Source organism: Clinocottus analis, unplaced genomic scaffold (assembly GCF_023055335.1).
Source record: "Clinocottus analis isolate CAN_PGR_092001 unplaced genomic scaffold, fCliAna1.0.p SCAF_8, whole genome shotgun sequence".
Taxonomy (NCBI): Eukaryota; Metazoa; Chordata; class Actinopteri; order Perciformes; family Cottidae; genus Clinocottus; species Clinocottus analis.
In genome coordinates, this window is record NW_027176240.1 from 7,373,296 (window position 1) to 7,391,583 (window position 18,288).

General features: G+C 40.1%; 1 protein-coding gene across 2 annotated transcripts; it reads right to left on the reverse strand.

The window, feature by feature from the left end:
* Positions 1–3,497: 3,497 nt before the first annotated feature.
* On the reverse strand, positions 3,498–18,032 carry LOC137779913 (carbohydrate sulfotransferase 15-like). Of its 2 annotated transcripts, XM_068568160.1 has the most exons (9): positions 17,821–18,032; positions 9,853–9,879; positions 9,278–9,716; positions 8,014–8,353; positions 7,165–7,302; positions 6,250–6,406; positions 5,944–6,100; positions 4,782–4,929; positions 3,498–4,685 (listed from the first exon to the last, which is right to left on the reverse strand). In XM_068568160.1, the coding sequence occupies exons 3-9, from the start codon at positions 9,713–9,715 to the stop codon at positions 4,483–4,485; spliced, it is 1,581 nt and encodes a 526-aa protein (XP_068424261.1). In that variant the 5' UTR covers position 9,716; positions 9,853–9,879; positions 17,821–18,032; the 3' UTR covers positions 3,498–4,482. The 2 variants fall into 2 exon arrangements, with proteins under 2 accessions (XP_068424261.1, XP_068424260.1); XM_068568159.1 differs by having other exon boundaries at positions 9,278–9,879.
* Between the last annotated feature and the right edge of the window lie 256 nt (positions 18,033–18,288).

The following is an 18,288-nucleotide window of genomic DNA, read 5'->3' on the forward strand; positions in this document are numbered from 1 at the left end:
CCAGATGTCTGCAATTTGCTATTCTCAGTACAGCTGACAACTAAATAGTAGATGCTTGATACATGATGTTTAATGTGCTGGCCTCAAACTTACTGACTGTCAATATGCTTGGTTTTAATCACTTCCTATTTTTATATCATCGTCACCAGCGATGTCATTTTTATCCTGCTGACAAGAGTCAAGCTTTAATTCTGTACCAACCAACCGCAACTAAAGTGGACTTTTCAAACTTTGTTACTTAAACTTTCATTAAAGAACAAACAGTTAACCAGAGGACAGTGGAGAACACACACAAAATTGACGGGAACATTGAGGTGCACAAGTTAAATGGACAACAGCATATTTTACCTGTTCTGTACAGAACATATTTTCTAGTAAAGTGTCGTTGGGATGGAAAGGTCCGCTGATAAGTGGGTTGTTTTTCACGTGCTGGTGTAGACCTGAAGGAGCCCAGACAACTCTTGTAACGTTTGGTAAAAGCGCATATGCTTTTAGCCAATTATGAAGCTTTTCACAAAGATTGTTTTCTTGTTATTCCTGTTTCCTGCTCTGTTAAAGCAAAAAGTCCAGCCAGATTGTTTAAAATGTTGCTCTTACTTTGATAGTGTTTCCTTAGTGAACTAGTAAGAAGTAACTTTTGAAATATTTAATAATAATCACACAAATTGGCATAATAATGAAAACAGCTTCAGTCCTTTCACTCCCACATCAGTGCAATCCTCCCTCCTAGGAAATGTTTCCAGTATACACAACAAACTGGCTGTCCATTTTTCTGTCTGTTGTTATAACAGCTTAACCACATTCACAAGTATCTCTGCCAAAATTGGTGTGGTTTTTACTATGTTTGTATTATATTTAGTCAAAACAGTTAATCTAAAGTATACATATAACCTAAACAGTAAAAAACAATTAAAAAAAATAACATGATTTGACCATCAGTAGACGATAGGCAAGACTTGACCAATCAGATTTGACTCTGTACTGTCAAATCTGCCATACATGTTTTCATATATTTATATTTTTATCATATCTTCATATTCTACATTTATGTTTCTTGACTTTGGTAGGAATTGTTCTTTTTAATATGTTTATTGCATGCACCTTTTATGGGAAAACGAAGCCTGACAACAAACCTTATTCTGATTTTAATCCAATTTGAAGGAAATGTAATGCTGACTGGGCATGGACTTCATTTACTAAAGAAACTAAATCCTATGTACAAAATGTAAGTGTAAAAACGAGTAACGGACCTCACAGAACTCGCTCTGACTTCCCCAAAGACTCACTTGGTTACAACTGAACAACAAACCGCTCCCAGTATTTATACTAACCTAAGATTAGCTAACCAGCAGCTGGCTGTAGCATCACATTCAAACGCCAAACATGAGATGAACAAATACTTTAAAAAGTGATTAAAGCTTACAGGCCGACACAAAAATCAGTATCCCATTACACCTCTGTCTCCTTCAGTAGCTTTGAGCTTCTCCTGAAAGAAAGGCAACTGATTGCTATTCATCGTGATCTCCATTGATTCTCTAATCAATGATTCGAGGATGCTTCAAAACTTCAATTGTCTTTTTTCACTCCCCAACATGCCTAATTTACCTCATGATGGTCATCACAGATGAGCCGCACAGGAGAGCCAAACAAAACAAAACAAAAGTGGGAAGATACCAGACCAGACTGCTGTCGTGAAGCTGCTAAGTGGACAGTACATGACCATGGTGAGGATGCTGGTTTTTTCATGTCAGATCTCTAGTGTGAATGAGACTGTGAAACTGGGTGTGAAAAGGAATGATGGGTGTTCAGTTGACCCTCACTTCATTCTAGCTGCTGAAATACATCCACACACAAACACACATAGTAGGATAGGATAGGATATATATATATCATACAATGTCGTATGTCCTTGACAAAATGTCAAAAGACACCTCATCGGTTTCTTCTGCTTTTGAAAATCATGGAAAGGATTTCCATTAATATCACATGAAGAGGGCAATCTACCGAGCCTGACTACCTTTGTCTCTTCAGCTAAACTATGTCGTCATCCGTGAGACCAATCACATTGTAAATGCACATAATCAAAGAGCTAAAAATGGCGATTCTGTGGCACAGAGCCCTCCTCAATGTCGTATCATTGAATTCCTCGGTAAGTGCATGTGGGGAAATGTAATAGGTAGTCAACCTAGCAAGCGTGCAAGGTTCAGATATGGACGCGATAATGATGATGATAATGACACAACAGTGTGTGTTAAGTATCAGTTGAAGGAAGGAAAGCTCTGATTGCATGTCACTCAGAAAATTAGTCCTTAAAGATACAGTGTGTAGTATTCAGGAGGTAGAAATATAATATAGATTATACTATTATAATAGCCTGGAAATAATAATTGTTTTCTTTTCGTTACCTGATGACTAGAGGATTACGGTCGACCAATGCCATTCGCCAACGTGCTCGGCTAACCGGAGAAATTTACGTTGAGTGCAATCTCACCACTAGATGTCGCTAAATCCTACACACTAGACCTTTCAAACAAAACAATGTGGAGGCAGTTCATTATAGGACACAATGTTGGTTTTCCGTGACAGAAAACAAGTGCTCACATGCAATAAGTTGGAGACAGAATAGTCAAGTTGTAATGTATTTCACATGGTGGCGCTCCTACTTTGGAAGTGTTCGAGGAGCCTGATGACATGATAAGTTGCCATCATGCTTTTTTTCTTAAAAAGACCGAGGTTAAACGCCAAAAATTAAAATTTAAAATGTTATGCTCTGCTGAGTTATAGCAATAAAAGCAAAATGCGACAAAGTGCAATGTGAACAGAATAAGCAAAGAAATGATGACGTAACGAAGAACGTGATCTACCTGGAGCTTCTGCTCCGCCCAAGAGACGGAAAATAGCAGAGGATGAAAATAGTCTCCTCGTTGCTCCATACAGATCTGATGTGACCTTCTGATCATTAGGCTAATACAGGAAACAAGTAGAAATGTCATGTACACCGAGTTCTCTCCATTATTTTTCATAATTAGAGTTTGAGGTCCAACTGGCACTAATAATTATATCATCTGTTGTACACTCTTCTTCTGCCGTGGTGGTTTTACGACTAGAGAATGGGCAGCACCTGCTGCTTATCTCGATGAAACAACTCCTAATAGAAATTTATTGGCAAATATTATTCACATTTCACAAGCAAACTACTATTTCCGTGGCAGCGGCATTTTCCTTTTTATGACAGCTTTTCATGCAATGCTTGAATAAGCATGACACGCAGCATCATATCCTAATGTCATACAAATATAATCAGATCATGAAATGTATACTAAATAATTATGGATTGTTTATGGATACAATATCAAGTTTGTTTTGCTTTTAGTGGAAATGACGGAAATTAAAAATGCAGTATAAAAACAGGTTGCCACACACATACCAATGCTCCCAAAATGTATTTATTTAGCACTATAGGACATTTCATCAGATAAATACTAATAGTTGTGAAGGTTAATTTCTGTGGGTGCAACATTTTTTTTAAGCATTGAATTGCAATTTGATTTTCTCTATAAATATGATTCAAACTGATTACAAATACACCTAATTATATGACCAATTATTTTTGATCACCTGGAGGAATTTGATTGCAGCGCTGCGCCTGGTTCCTGGAAGGTGGAGGCGGGTCATCAGGTCGCTTTATCATTGCATGTTATGCAATTAAATCCCCAGGACTCTGGTTTGGTTACACTGTATTTGTTTTTTAAAAGTTTTTTTTTTTTAATGTACCATACATACATGATGGTATGCACATTGGCCCTTAATACTGCATATGAAAATCTCATAACCTACAAAGGAAATTTACACAGCCATGGCTGTATTTGTATGGAGTGTATCACAGCAGGTGGGGTGGTTGGACATTAAGCGACTAGAATATTGTGTGTTAGTGCCCTCTTGTGACTAATCCCAGAACATCAACTTTAACTGCTGGTATGAAAATATTTTGACTTTCAAAATGTTCTTTGACGATTTACACTGTTGGCAAACCTGTGCAGTGAAGTAATTACAATATGTGTCTCTTTCACGGACGACTGTTGACTGAGGAAAAGGGATGTTTCTCTATATAAAGGCCTAAATCAAATCACATGACGTGAATTAACCGCAAACTTAATCCAGATGTCTAGATTAATGAATTTGCGTTGCGTTTGTGGACTTTAATCAGCAGTGATAAAATGTATTTCCAACACTGTACAAGCATACAACACTAATTCAGCTTATTTTTCTCATGATCATCATCTTGACTCAATTAGTCACTCACATTCTTACAAGAGCATATAAATATTACAGACAAAATCCAGACTTATTTCGACCTTCAAATAACCCCATACACAACTATACACCTTTTTTATGGTTCTCCCACTGTACATTTAGTCCTGGCATTGCTGCTTTAGCTTCCTGCTCTGGTTCATTCACAGCCATTCACAGTCTCGTGCACGCTCATGCCTCTTCAGGTGCATTACTCCAGTGAAAGGCCTTGTTGCCCAACACACTGGCCAGTTTATGGTTGAAGGGTTGGTGAAATCCCCTGAGGAGGTCACTGGTGGCAGGAAGCATATGACCCAGGTTCCTGTCTGCCGTCCGTCGGGTGTTGGATTTGGGCCGTTTGTACAGCGCTGCCTCCACCTGCTCCGACAGAGGACCTGCAGGGAGGATGTCACAGTCCTTAACGATACAGACGTGAAGGCCCCGAGGCAGAAAGAAACACATGCATACACAGCCAGGAAGATACTACGCACTTAGTCTGAGAAAGTCAAAAACCTTCTTGATTGTCACTTTGAAGTTGGCTGCATAGTCCTCGAGGCGAAGAACTAGAATCTGCTCGCTTTGGAAAACTGTCAGCCAGTCCAGCAAGAAGACAACGTACATCCCCAAGTTTAGCCTCACCTGTGGAGAAAAATGACTCTGAATAAGTCGACATCATCAAGTCTCTCGTGGTGAGATTGTGTCATCGACATCTGGTTTCAAGGTCAACTGCTAAATAAACATGAAGCAAGTCCTCAACGTGTCATGCAGGGAGAGAAGGTCAACAGCAGAGGCACAGGTGGTAGACAAAATAATATGTTTGTTTCATTTTAAGCAACATAATGTACTTTGAGTTGAGGCCTACACTGCCGTTAATGTCCAAGTAATTCCCAAGAAATTCTACTTTTTGAGTAACTGTTTTCTAAAAATACAGTGACTGGTTTATTTGTGAAATTAACTGCTTAAAATAAATGAAAAAATAACGTATATAGTTCTGATATGATGGCAGTTAACTGTGCAAATCAGACCAACACATTTAGTAAAAAGAGTTTGAAATAAACCAACAGAATACATAATTGGGTGTGCAATTTTCGAGCAGAGGCCTAAAAGTAGGCTGTTTTGTAATTAAAGTAAATGTTTACTTCCTGTTTATTGAAGTCAAGAGTGGGATGCACAGACACTCTGAGTCCTCAAGAGGGCACTACAGTGCATCACCAGAGAAAGACACTGCTGCTATTCACAAGAAAAGAGACAAACTTTGAAAGCCCTCATCCTCCTTTCATCCAAAACAGATGAGTCATGTCAACAGAAAAGACATGATGATGTTTTTTCTGAATGTTTTAATTCAATTTGAGATGGATTCTGTTTCTGTTCCAATGGTCTCAGGTCCAGCTGATTGTTTTTACTGAAGTAATTCTCACTGAATAACAGTGCCGTCACTGACATGTTGTGATTGTGGGTGACAACCGACACAGCTAATAACTCAGCTTCCTCCTGAGGGAGCGCTGCCTGATAGAATAAACATGCGGAAGCAACTCTGGTCAGCTGGCCGTAGTCTGAACAGAGCGAGCAAAAGTTTCAAAAGGGAAAGAAGTTGTTTGTCGTTATAGCATCAAGTTATAAGTTATTCTTCTGTCAAACATCACTGCAGCTAACCGGCATGGCGTTGGAGAGGCTGGTGTTGTAGGCGCAGGATCGAAGTGACCTCTCAGACAGGCAGGACTGAAACAACTGCACAGATTCTACGACCTTCTGATGGAAGTCCTCTGTCGACTTGTTGGCCATCTTAAAGTACAGGTAGTCGGAATAAAGTCTGAGAACAGAAAGAAAGCGGGTTGGAACTACGAAAGGACGCTATGCTGGACAAAGAATAAGAGTTATGATATAAAACTAAAATCTGTGTGAAGCAATCTGAACTGAAAATCACGTCTGCGTACTTGTGGATAGTTTTCCCCACATTACCTCTCGACTGGATCTCGAAGCATGATGATGATTTTGGCACCGGGCTGGACTGTATGGATGAAGTCCTGGGCCAGGAACGGGGGCTCCGTCTCCTCCACGTCTTTGTGAAGGTAGCTCCAGAAATTGTTATCCCACATAGTGGATGCACTGGCTTCACCTGTCAAGACATTGACAGTCTGAGCATCGCCTTGGGTAACAACAGTTCATTTCCAATGCAGCGAGGAGTGCAGGCGCTCAAGGCATAATGAAGCTCAGTTACTGAACTTCATAGACCAAAATATGCAAGAGATTTTGTAGATACTTTCCTCATCTAATATCCTCCAACTCTGCACTTGACGAGATTTGTGGCATTGCATTTGCAACTTTTGAGATTAAACCAAAAGCCAAGAAGCACATTTTCATTCAAGAAAACCAAGATTATATTAAGGATTGCCCTTCAAAAGATCAATACGAGCTCATTCTGAAAATGTAATAACTTTGTTATTGTTTATTGGAGGGATATCATTTACTGTCTCTCAGTGGCAGGCCCAAAGTTTGAGCCAACCATTTATAATCATAAATGGAGAAGGAATACAGATGGTTGTGACTGCACTCATGGGCGTTTGAAGTTCTGTGCACACTTTTAAAAACCCAATGTCATTCTCTGAGTGGACAGAAAATCTAGAATATGTGAGCGCCACTGTAGTGGTTCTGAGGTCAGATTCACTTGTGGGGAATCCGCTGGAAAAGAGCGAGGACAGCCAATAAAGTAAAGGAAAAGAAAAGACACTTGATGGTTGGGATCCAATTTGGTCCTCAGAAAACCCCAAATGAAAACTATAAAAGGCAGCGCATCGTTCCATCTGATGCACAATAGACGGTAACGATACCAAACCATACCCACCAACGCACACAAACACTTTGACATGTGTTCACCTGTTATGAGTGTGCGGTGGTCTCCAGATGAATTTCCACTGATTCCTTCTTGGATGTTGTGGGCTGCCAAGTCAAACAGATCCAGGTAATCTTCCACTGGAAAAGTTTCCTGGAAGCCATCTTTGAAACGGATATAACCTGCACCCGAGGAACACCGAAGGGACACACGATATGTACACTTTTATAGACTTCTTTACCATCAAATCTATTTCATGGATTGTAAAAGTGTTCAATCATATTGACTGAGAAGCCTTATTTATTGCAGAAGAATCATTAATCTACCTTCACGAACAAATAATCCATTTTGCAAAGTTCATCCATGCACAAACTTATACATACAGATATTGCATGCTGGAAAATAGTAGAATAGAGACAAACAAGCAGACAAAAGACACACAGTTCTACCATATATTTAAGGATTACATGAAACAGAAAGGTTCAATGATAACCTGTGTTACAAAGTCTAGAAGACAGTTTGTGTATGTTATCAGAAGCAAGTAATTTGGAACTGATTTCCTTGAGCTTTAAAGTTGTTTTGCAGGTAACGGGTTCATTTTATTGATTAATTGATTCATCATTTGGTCTATCAATTATCAGAAAACACACGGTGACATCAACAAATGTCCAAACCTACAGTCCAAAACCCAACAATATAAAATGTACAATAATGTGACCAGGCAAAGCATAACTATCTGTTACAGCTCTTTTCTAAATCAGTGTGTTTTCTGCCATCTATTTCTTACTTTGGGATGAATTAAATCCTTAGTTCTGAATCTCTTTCAATCCATCAGCCATAGCCTCGACCATCACCATCCAAACATGTCTCTCATCCATCTCTTGAAGACTCACCGAAGCGTTTCCTGGTCCACCAGTGTGGCTCCTTTATCGTGTTGAACTTGACCTCCGGATGCAGCAGCAGCCTGTAGAACAAGTCCGTTGTGCCGCACTTGGGTTGTCCGACAATGTAGAAGAACGGCAAGCAGCGCAGACGAAACAGTTTGCCACCACTGTGGTGTAGGTGCTGGTGGAAGCTGGTCCTCAGGTGGTCATACACAGTCTTGAAGCTCTTTGTGCGCAGAGCGTAGTGGTTCCTCCTGTATGGATCAGTGCTGAGCTCACCTGAGAACTCCTCATACCAGCAAGGGCTTTTGATGCCGGGCAGGAAGTGGCGAGGAATTACAGAAAACAACTGCAGAGAGGAGCAAAACTAAAATCAGGCAACACAGAGGGGTGACGGAAACAACGGAAATACTGTACAACACACTTCAGACGTACACATGTTTTTGGTGAAACTGATCAAATGTGTCTTTGTGAAGATTGCAGCTTGTGGAGTTGGTGTTGGAAGCTAGAAGACAGCAGATTGTACTCTTTGAATTCATGGTCATTTCACCGGATTACACACACCACCAGTTGAAAGTTCTTCTGTGCTTCTTGTGTGCTTGAGCATCAAAACATCCATATTTTAGGGTCACATGATTTTGCAGCTAATAGTTGCATTGTGTGGCTTTGACAACTCAGATAGATATGTGTGTGTGTCTAACACTGACACATGCCACTTATTGGTATTCAACTTACTGACTCACTTGTGTTGCTATCATTGTAGTTGTGATTTACAGTGTGACTGTCAGACGTCGTGATGGCGCAGCCATAAACACTGCAGTATGATTTTGGGTAACGTGAAAAAGCAGGATGAGAACATACACCACAGGACAATTACAGATCATTAGCACATAATAACAGCAGTTAGCGGCACTTTGTGAGACATGTAACCTGTTATTACCTAATAACAGCCTCGTAAATTTTGAGTTGAATCAACACTCTGTCAGTCTCAACAAAGACTTTTCCTTATGAGTCTCAAAGAGGAGTTTAGTGGTTGATTGTCAGCTGTTTCTTATTTCTTGCTGTTCACTTTAATCAACAAAAAGTAAAGCAAGCATAGAGGTCACTTATTAAAACATGTTCAGTGTGGCCTGAATGATCATACGTCATGCATACGGTTTGAGTGACATCATTGCATAATTGCAGGCTGGAACTACAACAAAAACATCCTTTATTTTAGTTGGCCCACTCATGTACAGCAAAAATGAGTCAGACCAATTTTCTAAAGACTTACATGGGGGTTCGTTCCAACGACATCCTTTTCATCAGGCACCTTCCTGGGTGTGTATTCCAGTTTGGAGCCGATGATTTTCACCAGCAGTTTTAAGTCTATGAAATTATTTTCGGACGAAACTTCAGCTGCTGCTGCCGTGCCGGTCGAGACGACCACGGGTCTGATAGGCTGATAGGGTGGCGGGGTGAGCAAAAGCCCTTTCCTGTCCCACGTCAGGATGTGGGAAGCCATGATGAGGAACATCAGAGTCAAGCCCATCAGAAAGCTAACCACTTTGACTTTAGAGATGCTCCGCAGGTTGGTCAGTGATAACCGCCTGAAGTCAAACAATGTCCTGATCGGCCTGTTTCCATAGTCCTTGGTCAAGGGCAAGCTGTGGAGGCTGTAAGTGTGGTCCATTTCGGTGTTGCTTCCATGTTTGCAGTCCGATAGTGACATACTGGCATAGAAGCAACGTTGACGCGTGGAAATGAAAAAAAAAAAAAGGTTCAAGCTTTACCTTCAGGAGGCCATGTCTCCTGTCTATTCATCATAGTTTTAAATCTGCATGTCATTCTTTTGTCTTAATTCCTTACATGCCCCCCAGTCTTCAGCAAGGCCTCCTGTGAATGGGAAACACTTGTTAAAACACAGCTTTTTCAAAAGTATATGACTTTAGTTTTCTCTTTACCACAAGCGCAGAAGTGTAGTTTCCTTGAAAGTATTTCAGTCATCCCCCATAATTCCAAGAAAGTGGTATGAACAGGTTTTATATGAGGGTATTTTAGCCCACTCTGAGACATCACTATGTGAATCTCTAACTATACTCTACATGAATCACCTCTAAAAATGCTTGAGATCAGCTGCAGAGTGTGTGGTCTGCTGTATGAAGCTCCCTTGCTTTATGATGAGGGCTATTTAGCACCTGCATAGACAAGCTCTAGTCAGACACTACCAAGGTCAGAATAATAGTTACTCTGTAATTCAAAACTGAAAACACACGATTATTCTCCGCGAGCTAAAAGCTCAGTGAGAGCTTTATTTTGTTAACCTGGAAATAACATTTTCAAGATCATTGGGTATTGATACAGGTGGATAGGCAGTGTGGCAAGTGCATGCATTTTGTTTTTCTTTTCCCACCACATAAATAATAAGAAAGTAGGCATTATTATTTCAAGGCTGAGACACTAATGAATTCCAGACGTCGAAGTACTTCTCTGACACTTCCTCGGCCGGTGATGCATGTCTTTTTCTTTTGATGCAGAGTGTGTGAGATGTAACAATGCTACTGGACCGGGGAATGAAATCCTGCACCAGCTTTTTACCAGAACTTACTGATGTTACAGTGTTTTTTCTTCCTGTGCAGCAGGGCCCTGTTAGAGTACAGCCAACTTTATGTGACTCAACATTTCAACACTTACAACATTAAAAAGTGCACATTCAGAGTTTAATGAAAGGCCATTCCTCCTCAGTCATCTTAGTGGATTGAGTCCAATGAAACTGCTTCAAGCTGCATTTCAGGAAATGTAGGATTATGTGTTTTGTAACCTGAGACATTAGCACTAAAAGTCGGAACATCTGCTGACTCCATTGTTTTTTTTTCTCCTGTTTATGGAAGTGCAACACCGTATTGCTGAAGTGTCCCTCTAAAACATGTTCAGAAACCATAATCGTGACCTCGTAGAATTCGAAACAAACTTTGCTTAATGTTACAACACCACAAATTGTGGGTTAGTCATGCAAATTCTGTATGAGTGCGATCTTGCTGAAAATGTGCTCAAAGGGCTTTAAAAGTCCACAAGAAAGCCGTCACACAGTTGCAGATTTCATAATGTGACATCTCTGAGCCCTTGCAGACTTATCAGGAATGCATGGCAATATCTGCAGGCCTGTGTGGGATTGGGCAAAGAATTTATTTTTAATCCCTCTTCTAGACGTGTTATGGGCTTCATTTAATGAAAAATCAGTTGACTGAGGTGGGCTCATTGAAATGCCAATAAGACCACTTTCTAAATAGAACTCTGCCATCTAGTATTCCACAAGTTATTAGTGGATGGTGCTGCTTCTGACACCAATCCTGATTCTGGCCTTACCCATTATGTTTCTTATATTTTCCATATTTGGATGTTATTTTTAAGCTTTTTAATTATATGTTAAGCCCTTTATTGCTGTTTGTATGAATTAATGCAAATGCTCTCTTGTCTAATTTAGTTTATCTCTCTGCAAATCTTTGTTCCTACAAATCCTGGTAATTGTTATCCTCTTTATTCTCTGTAACTACAAATCCAGCATTCCCATTAAAGATTAATGTCTAGTTAGAGCAAAAAAAAAATGAAAGCGTGAGAGAAGAGAGAGATTTAGAAATGCGAGGGAGCGTTAAGAGGACAGTGAGAGTCAAGGGTAAAGGACGACGTGGAGAAATGAAGCAGCCTGAGAAAAACTGAGAAACACAGTGTGAGAAAGAGCAGGAAAGACAGCCTTTAGACCTCTTTGGTTTAGAGAATCGATCTGTGGCGGGAAGAAAACAGCAGGAGGGGTGGACTGAGGTGGAACACCATCATCAAAATCCTGCTGACTCAAAACAAAAGCCTGCATTCATCATTGCATTAGATGCATTTGTTGTCCTAAGTCCACAAAGTGTCAAGACTCATCTGGCATGAAAGACAGAATAAGCTATCACTCATGTTTTTGAATCCTTGTGTTGAGTTGTTTACCAGCTATATGTCAGTTGCATTGTGTCAGGAGTGAAAGAAGTCAGGGGGCTGCCAAAGTCATACACATTTACACATTGGCGTTTATTTATTTTTTACTGATTTGCAATATCAATGTGTTTAGCTGTGATAAAAGCCCATAAAATCTGTATCTTGTGTTATGGACAAACCATGAAGCTCATTGTTTTTTTATTAGCCAGCTGTACAGGTTCAATAAATAAACATGTGTGTCAAATATGGAATTCAACCTGCTCCGTCTAGTCCTACCTCCTTCAGGCAAAAGACAAGGTGACAGTATATCAAAACAGAATTGTCTTCACTATGACAGTGTTATATATCTGCTTGATTTATGAACTGAAATTCTGTTTGGGCTGTTAAAGTGGGTGCAGCGTATGCAATTACATGGGGAGTGTATGGCACCCTCTCATTTATCCCTCTCTATCTACCCTTTGATACAAAATAATGCAAATCAGCCTCAACCCAGTGTGTGCGGCAAATATACCCACCGAACGGCGACTGGAAACAAGCATCCCCGCAGAGCTCTTTCAGAGACGAAATGCGGTATGCTGCATGCGGATGTGAAGCTCAGTCAACATTATGAAATCTAACCATGAAACAGCTTCTACAAATGTGACCAACGGCATGAGAACATCCGTTGCAGGAGCCAGCCATCATTACACACATTCTCGCTTCACCTGAAACATGTTTTAATCATGTCGTCATGTTTATATCCGTGTAAACACATTCTGACTTTGTGCAGTACACTCTGTGACTGGGACTTGGCTGAAGACCAGCACTGGGAAATGGGAGGCACAAGAGAAACTAATGCCACAAAAGGAAATAAGAGAGCCTCCACCGCTGATGGAGGAGTCAAACAAAGACGGATGGGATAACAAATCTGCAGTTTATGAACGTTCTCCATGTGGATAAAAACAAAATGAAGCTATAAGGAAGTTCAGTCAGGAGGACTCGCTTACTCTCATTCTTAAATTCTCTTTGGCGTCTACTCAGCTTATTATGTATGGGCTTTCACTCTGAAGTGCACCGACCACAATCTCCCTGAGCCAATCACATCATTGCTGTTAAGTTTTAAAACTGTTATCCTCTTTGTTGCTCTAGGGGCAATCCAGTCTCTTAAAAATGATGTTCCCACAGAGCTAAAATGACAGAGTTTCCAGGGGGGATATTCTTGCTTCATTTTCCTGTTTTTTTTCTACTCGTACTGAAGTCTCTCCTGATTTGAAATCAAAATAACTTGAACAACAGAAAATAACAATCTGTGCATGCACAAAGACGTTTGTGTTTAATGCGCTGAGGGCATACAAACAAAAGTATTGTGAAAAAGCAAAAAAACAAGTGTAATCATCCAAACGGCATAAACCAATCACCTCGATGGGGTACGTAAACTCATATCTCATATTCATAGACTACTTTATAAGTTTAGTGTAACATGCAATATAAAAAAAACCCTGCATTTAAACTCAAACAAGGTTTCTTTGTATGATCCTCAGATGCGTAAATAATGCTTTTATCTGTGAATTATTTGTGACAGTCTCATCTAAAAAAGATCAGATTGCGCACGGCAAGTTACAAAAATTGAGAGTTGCACAACCAAGATATGCACACAAGCCGCCAGCTTTACTAATGTGACCGTAAACCAAGTTTAAGAGAAGAAATATCACAGAATCTGGGCTTTATCTGTCTCATGGTGCTAAGCGAGTCCTCCCTTTTCTTTTCATTTCCACAAAATTGTGGAGTGGCACAATTTTCTATCATGGAAGAATGACCTTTGCCCTCACAGGAATCTGACTTCTTCATCTGGTAAAGAAGCAGGCTGTTGAAGATGAAGTACAGTCGACGGGAAACAGCATTTGAATTATTAAATGTCTTGTTTAATAGCGGTTGTTGATAAGCCAGGTCACCGTAGGCCATACTCACATCTGGAGTGCAGATGTAGTCCTCTAAAACTAAACTGTGTACTTATGCATGCATATAAGTGTATATATTTGCATGCATGTTTTTCTTATAAAAAAGGTTGTTTGCTTTAGCGCCGCTTTACACCCCATAGAGCATTAATAGCAAGCAGACAGCACTTGTCCTACTGTTTAATGAGTGTGAGGGAGAAAGAACAGGCAGGTCTAAGACCACTTAAAGAGTAATTCTAGGTTATTTATGAGTCAACCCCAAAATTGTTGGTAATGTTCCCTCATTGCCAGCGACTGTACTTCAGCTGTGTTTCTCACAGTGGGTGGGCTCGGTGTGTGATGCTGCTGTATCAGGGCAGGTGCTCAAGAGCTCAGTGTCAAGTGTGAAGTTGTTTGTATGAGCGTCTCTCAAGAAACTTGAAAGCAGCAACAGCACCAAGCATGTATTCAAAGAACACTGCACTAGTTAAAATATGGCTATTGAAGACTTTTTCATTTTTTTCTGTTGGACTTGGAAGCAATTTTGTTACTACAAAGACTCACTTCCAAATTTGTGATGTTTAGAAAATCCATATGTTGTTTTACAGTCATTTGTTTTCCATGTGAATGGAAATTGTGTCTTTGTTTTCTGTCCTACGCAACCAAAACCACTGTCAGACAAAGCCTCAGCAAGATATCAACTATGAAACGATACTTGCCTGGTATGTTTACTGGTGCATCTGCTTGAGCAGAGCCCCTCTGTTGTGGAACCAGAGGCGTCCAAGGTCCAGAAAGAAAGTTTGGGTATTTTGCCTCTCAGCGGACCTAAACTACGGTTCACAAAATCTACACTAAATTAGTTACAAAAGTGTTTTTTTTTTCTGGAAGTTTTTTCATTTTGTTTTCTTTCCTGTGTTCTATCATCACCCAATAAACCAGTTACACATACACTGCTATATGAACCTCTTAACTCGCCTCACAAGTGTGTTCCGTATAATCATGAAAATAGCCCTTGTGCTTGAGGAGGTATTCTGAATTTAGTATGGATATGCAAACCATTCAAAATTTTGGAGAAAAATGTCTGGGGCTCAAGTGGAGCTGAAAGAGTTTGAAATGGGCCCTACAGATTACATCATTTTCAATATTGATATGTTTCTATTTAATTTAATTTGCTGTTCTTATTTCAAAGGGCGGACTAGGTTAACCAGTTATTGTCAAGAAGATCTGACCACAGTGGACTTGCATCTGCAGAATCCAAATGTCCAAATCACAACATAAGATCGTAAAACATTTTTGGGAAAATATATTATTCAAAGCTTTTGGCAACACAGTGATAAATGGTAACAAGGCCTTACCCCTTAATCATTAAAAAAAAGGGGTCAAAAGTTCAGCTGTGACTGGTTATTAAACAAAGCTTAAAGCTCTCTTCAAACCTGCGCATTTCTTCAACCCTAACCCAAGCAGCAGCTTATGAAATAGGCTCGACAACAGAATCTGTCAAGGTTGTTAAATTGGTTTTCATCTGAACGACCACGTTCTGTAAATCGTGTTTGCTCACACAAAGCAGGCACAACATGTCATGTCGCCGCTTGTTCGCACCTGTTTGATTTCTTTATGAACCCTTGTGAAACAAAATCTGTTCACACTCTTCATTTTGCATCCAATATGCGTGACAGGTAAAACTAACAAGTCCTTTTCATTTTACGTTCATAATAAGACTGTTATGCGTCATTAATGTCATAATTATGCCCTATGAATCACTCATGACCTTTGTTTCACTTTTGCACCGCCTAATCCCACGTTTTAGTGCTTGAAGGCATTTTGGGAAAATATTGGTCTTGGCTGGCGACTCGCTCAGAGCTATAGCTCACACGTAATGCCGCTAATTAAAGACAATTTTGAAGAATTTATAAACTTAATAACTATGGTTTCTATAGCAATATCAACAACATTGTAGAATTACTTTTTTTTATTGACGTTGTTTCTGAATTGCAGATACAATTACATTTGAATGTACACCCGTGCTTTTTAATGTATATAAAAAATAAACTTTTGTCCATAATGGACTGAGTAACGCAGTGTAAATTAACATATCCTGTACTGTATTCAGATGCCATAGAATGAAGAAATAAAGGAAAATCCCAGGGAAAAAATGCAATCCGTCAGGAAAATTACCCAACCTTTCAAGCAGAACAACAAGGGAGTGACAGACGCGGATACAAGTTTGACTACTTTGAATCCTCGTATCCAAAACAGAAATTATGCAGAGCCAATCTTGCTTTACTGAGGATTGTTGTCATCTCAAGTAAAAAAACTACCAACTCTTGAAATAGAAACTCACAGCTGTTGCCAAAACAATCATGCAAACCTCCCACATTCCTAATGTGCTCTGTTACAGAGTCCTTTTTCTTCCATATGTGGTGGACCCCCAGAGTCCAGTCTAAACAAACTGATATGCTTCAACCCTCTCCATCTTCCTCTCCCCTCATACTTTTGGCATTACCTAACCTTTACAGCTCAACCCGTGCCAAAAGAAGCATGGCGTTGACGTCCCAGTGGCTCCAGCCAGACATTTGTTCCGCAAACTCGGAGGGGCAACCTAAAACCTTTCTGCCCAGTAGAGCTGACAGGTTGCGGAGCAGCAGGGCTGAGGTTTAGCTCGGGGTTGTGCAGTTATGGAGGGTGGAGAGATGCGGCAAACTGTCCCCACATCTAGGTTATCTTTCTCTCACGCGCCAACTCTGGCTCCAATGAAGTAGAACTTTAGTGATTTGGGTGTATTGACAGTCTACAAACCCTAACCCTTTGTCCAAAGGTCATCTGCCCATGTCTGTCAGGACCGTCGCCCCACAGCCCCTTTAATAGACTAGAATGGAGAAAGCATGCGGGGAATATGAACTAAATGCCAAACCGAAGCGGTGAGCATGCAAACAACTCGCACAACAACAGACCTCAGCCCGGACTTCGAACCATACACACAATCACTTCGTGGCGTGTTTGCTTGGGATGCATGACAGAAACCATGAGGCACAATGGAAGGAATTATCTCGGGAAAATCTGGTGAATAGTTATGTTGACAGCGAACGCTTCAGTTTGTTAAGTTACAATAAACAAAATAACAAGATAAGCGCAAAACATTGAAAGTGTGTGTGCAAATGTTTACAGTGGTTTATCTCTGACTCATTACACAATCCTGAAGACCAAAAGTCGTTCGTCCCCTCAGAGACATAACACTGAGATATTCTGCAGCTGTTCGGTAAGGCAGAAATATGGAACCAGGAGGATGTTAAGTTTCAAGTTTCACAAAGTTTTAAGTGTTAAGCTCATTTCTGCACTTATGAAAGAAGATGGAACAGTGTTTTGGATAAGTATTTGTTTAAATATGTATTTTATTTGCCTGATGTTTCAGGCTGTTTAGGCTATATTCTGGGGTGTTGCTTCATATCCCATAGCCTATAACCAAATCTAATAGTGTTGATCATTTGAACAAAAAAAGATTTGAACCTGAAAAAAAAGATTTAAAATTATTTTTAAAAAAAAGAGTAAAAGTTGAAAATGTAAAATCTGCTACTGAAAAAATGATATTTAATCCCCAAAAAAAACTTTTCATTCACTTGTTTTTATTTGACTTTTTTTTTTATTTCGAATACATTTGAATTTGTCAAAGTTCAGGACGCAAACTCGAGATTTCAGGATCAAATCTTTTTTTTTTGAAATGATCAAAACTATTGACTTAAATGTGTCTCCATAGGGAACACGCTGTCTACTGTCTGATCACAGACTACGCTTCTGTTTATGAACAAACTCATAAGGAGGTGACATAAAAACACGTACCAGCATCTTTCACTTTTAAATAATTCAACAAAAAGACCTCATAAAAACATCAAATCGCACTAAATTCCTCTCTTAATTTTTGTGAAATCGATTATCTCGATCCAAAGATACTCACGGTGGAGTAGAGACTAATCCGCGCGCCTCTCGTGTCGCCGCTCACGAGCCATGGTGGACACCAACAAGGCGATGAAATCCACCTGACGGGCGTCTGTACGAAACGATAAGTGAAACAAACGTGACTGTATATCCTCCTCAGAATGAACGGGCTTCATACTGACAAACGCCGGCTGGATTTTGACGCGGAAATGCGCGAGACTTTCCGGAGTCTCCATCTGACGGAGCTCCCCTGCGCGCGGCGCGGAGTGAGGAGAAGAGAGGAGAAGAGAGGAGAAGACAGGGGAGGGAGGTGCGCCTGCGAAGGAACCGCGGAAGCAGAACCAATCTTATCTTCATATCAACCTCCAAACGCTTATATATTGATTAGAGTTGGCGTGCCGTTATGACGAATGGCAAATCACATAAAAAGCAAATCAATTGATCGGCAGGCTGCATTTGCCTGCTTCGTGAAGTTGTCCTGATTAGG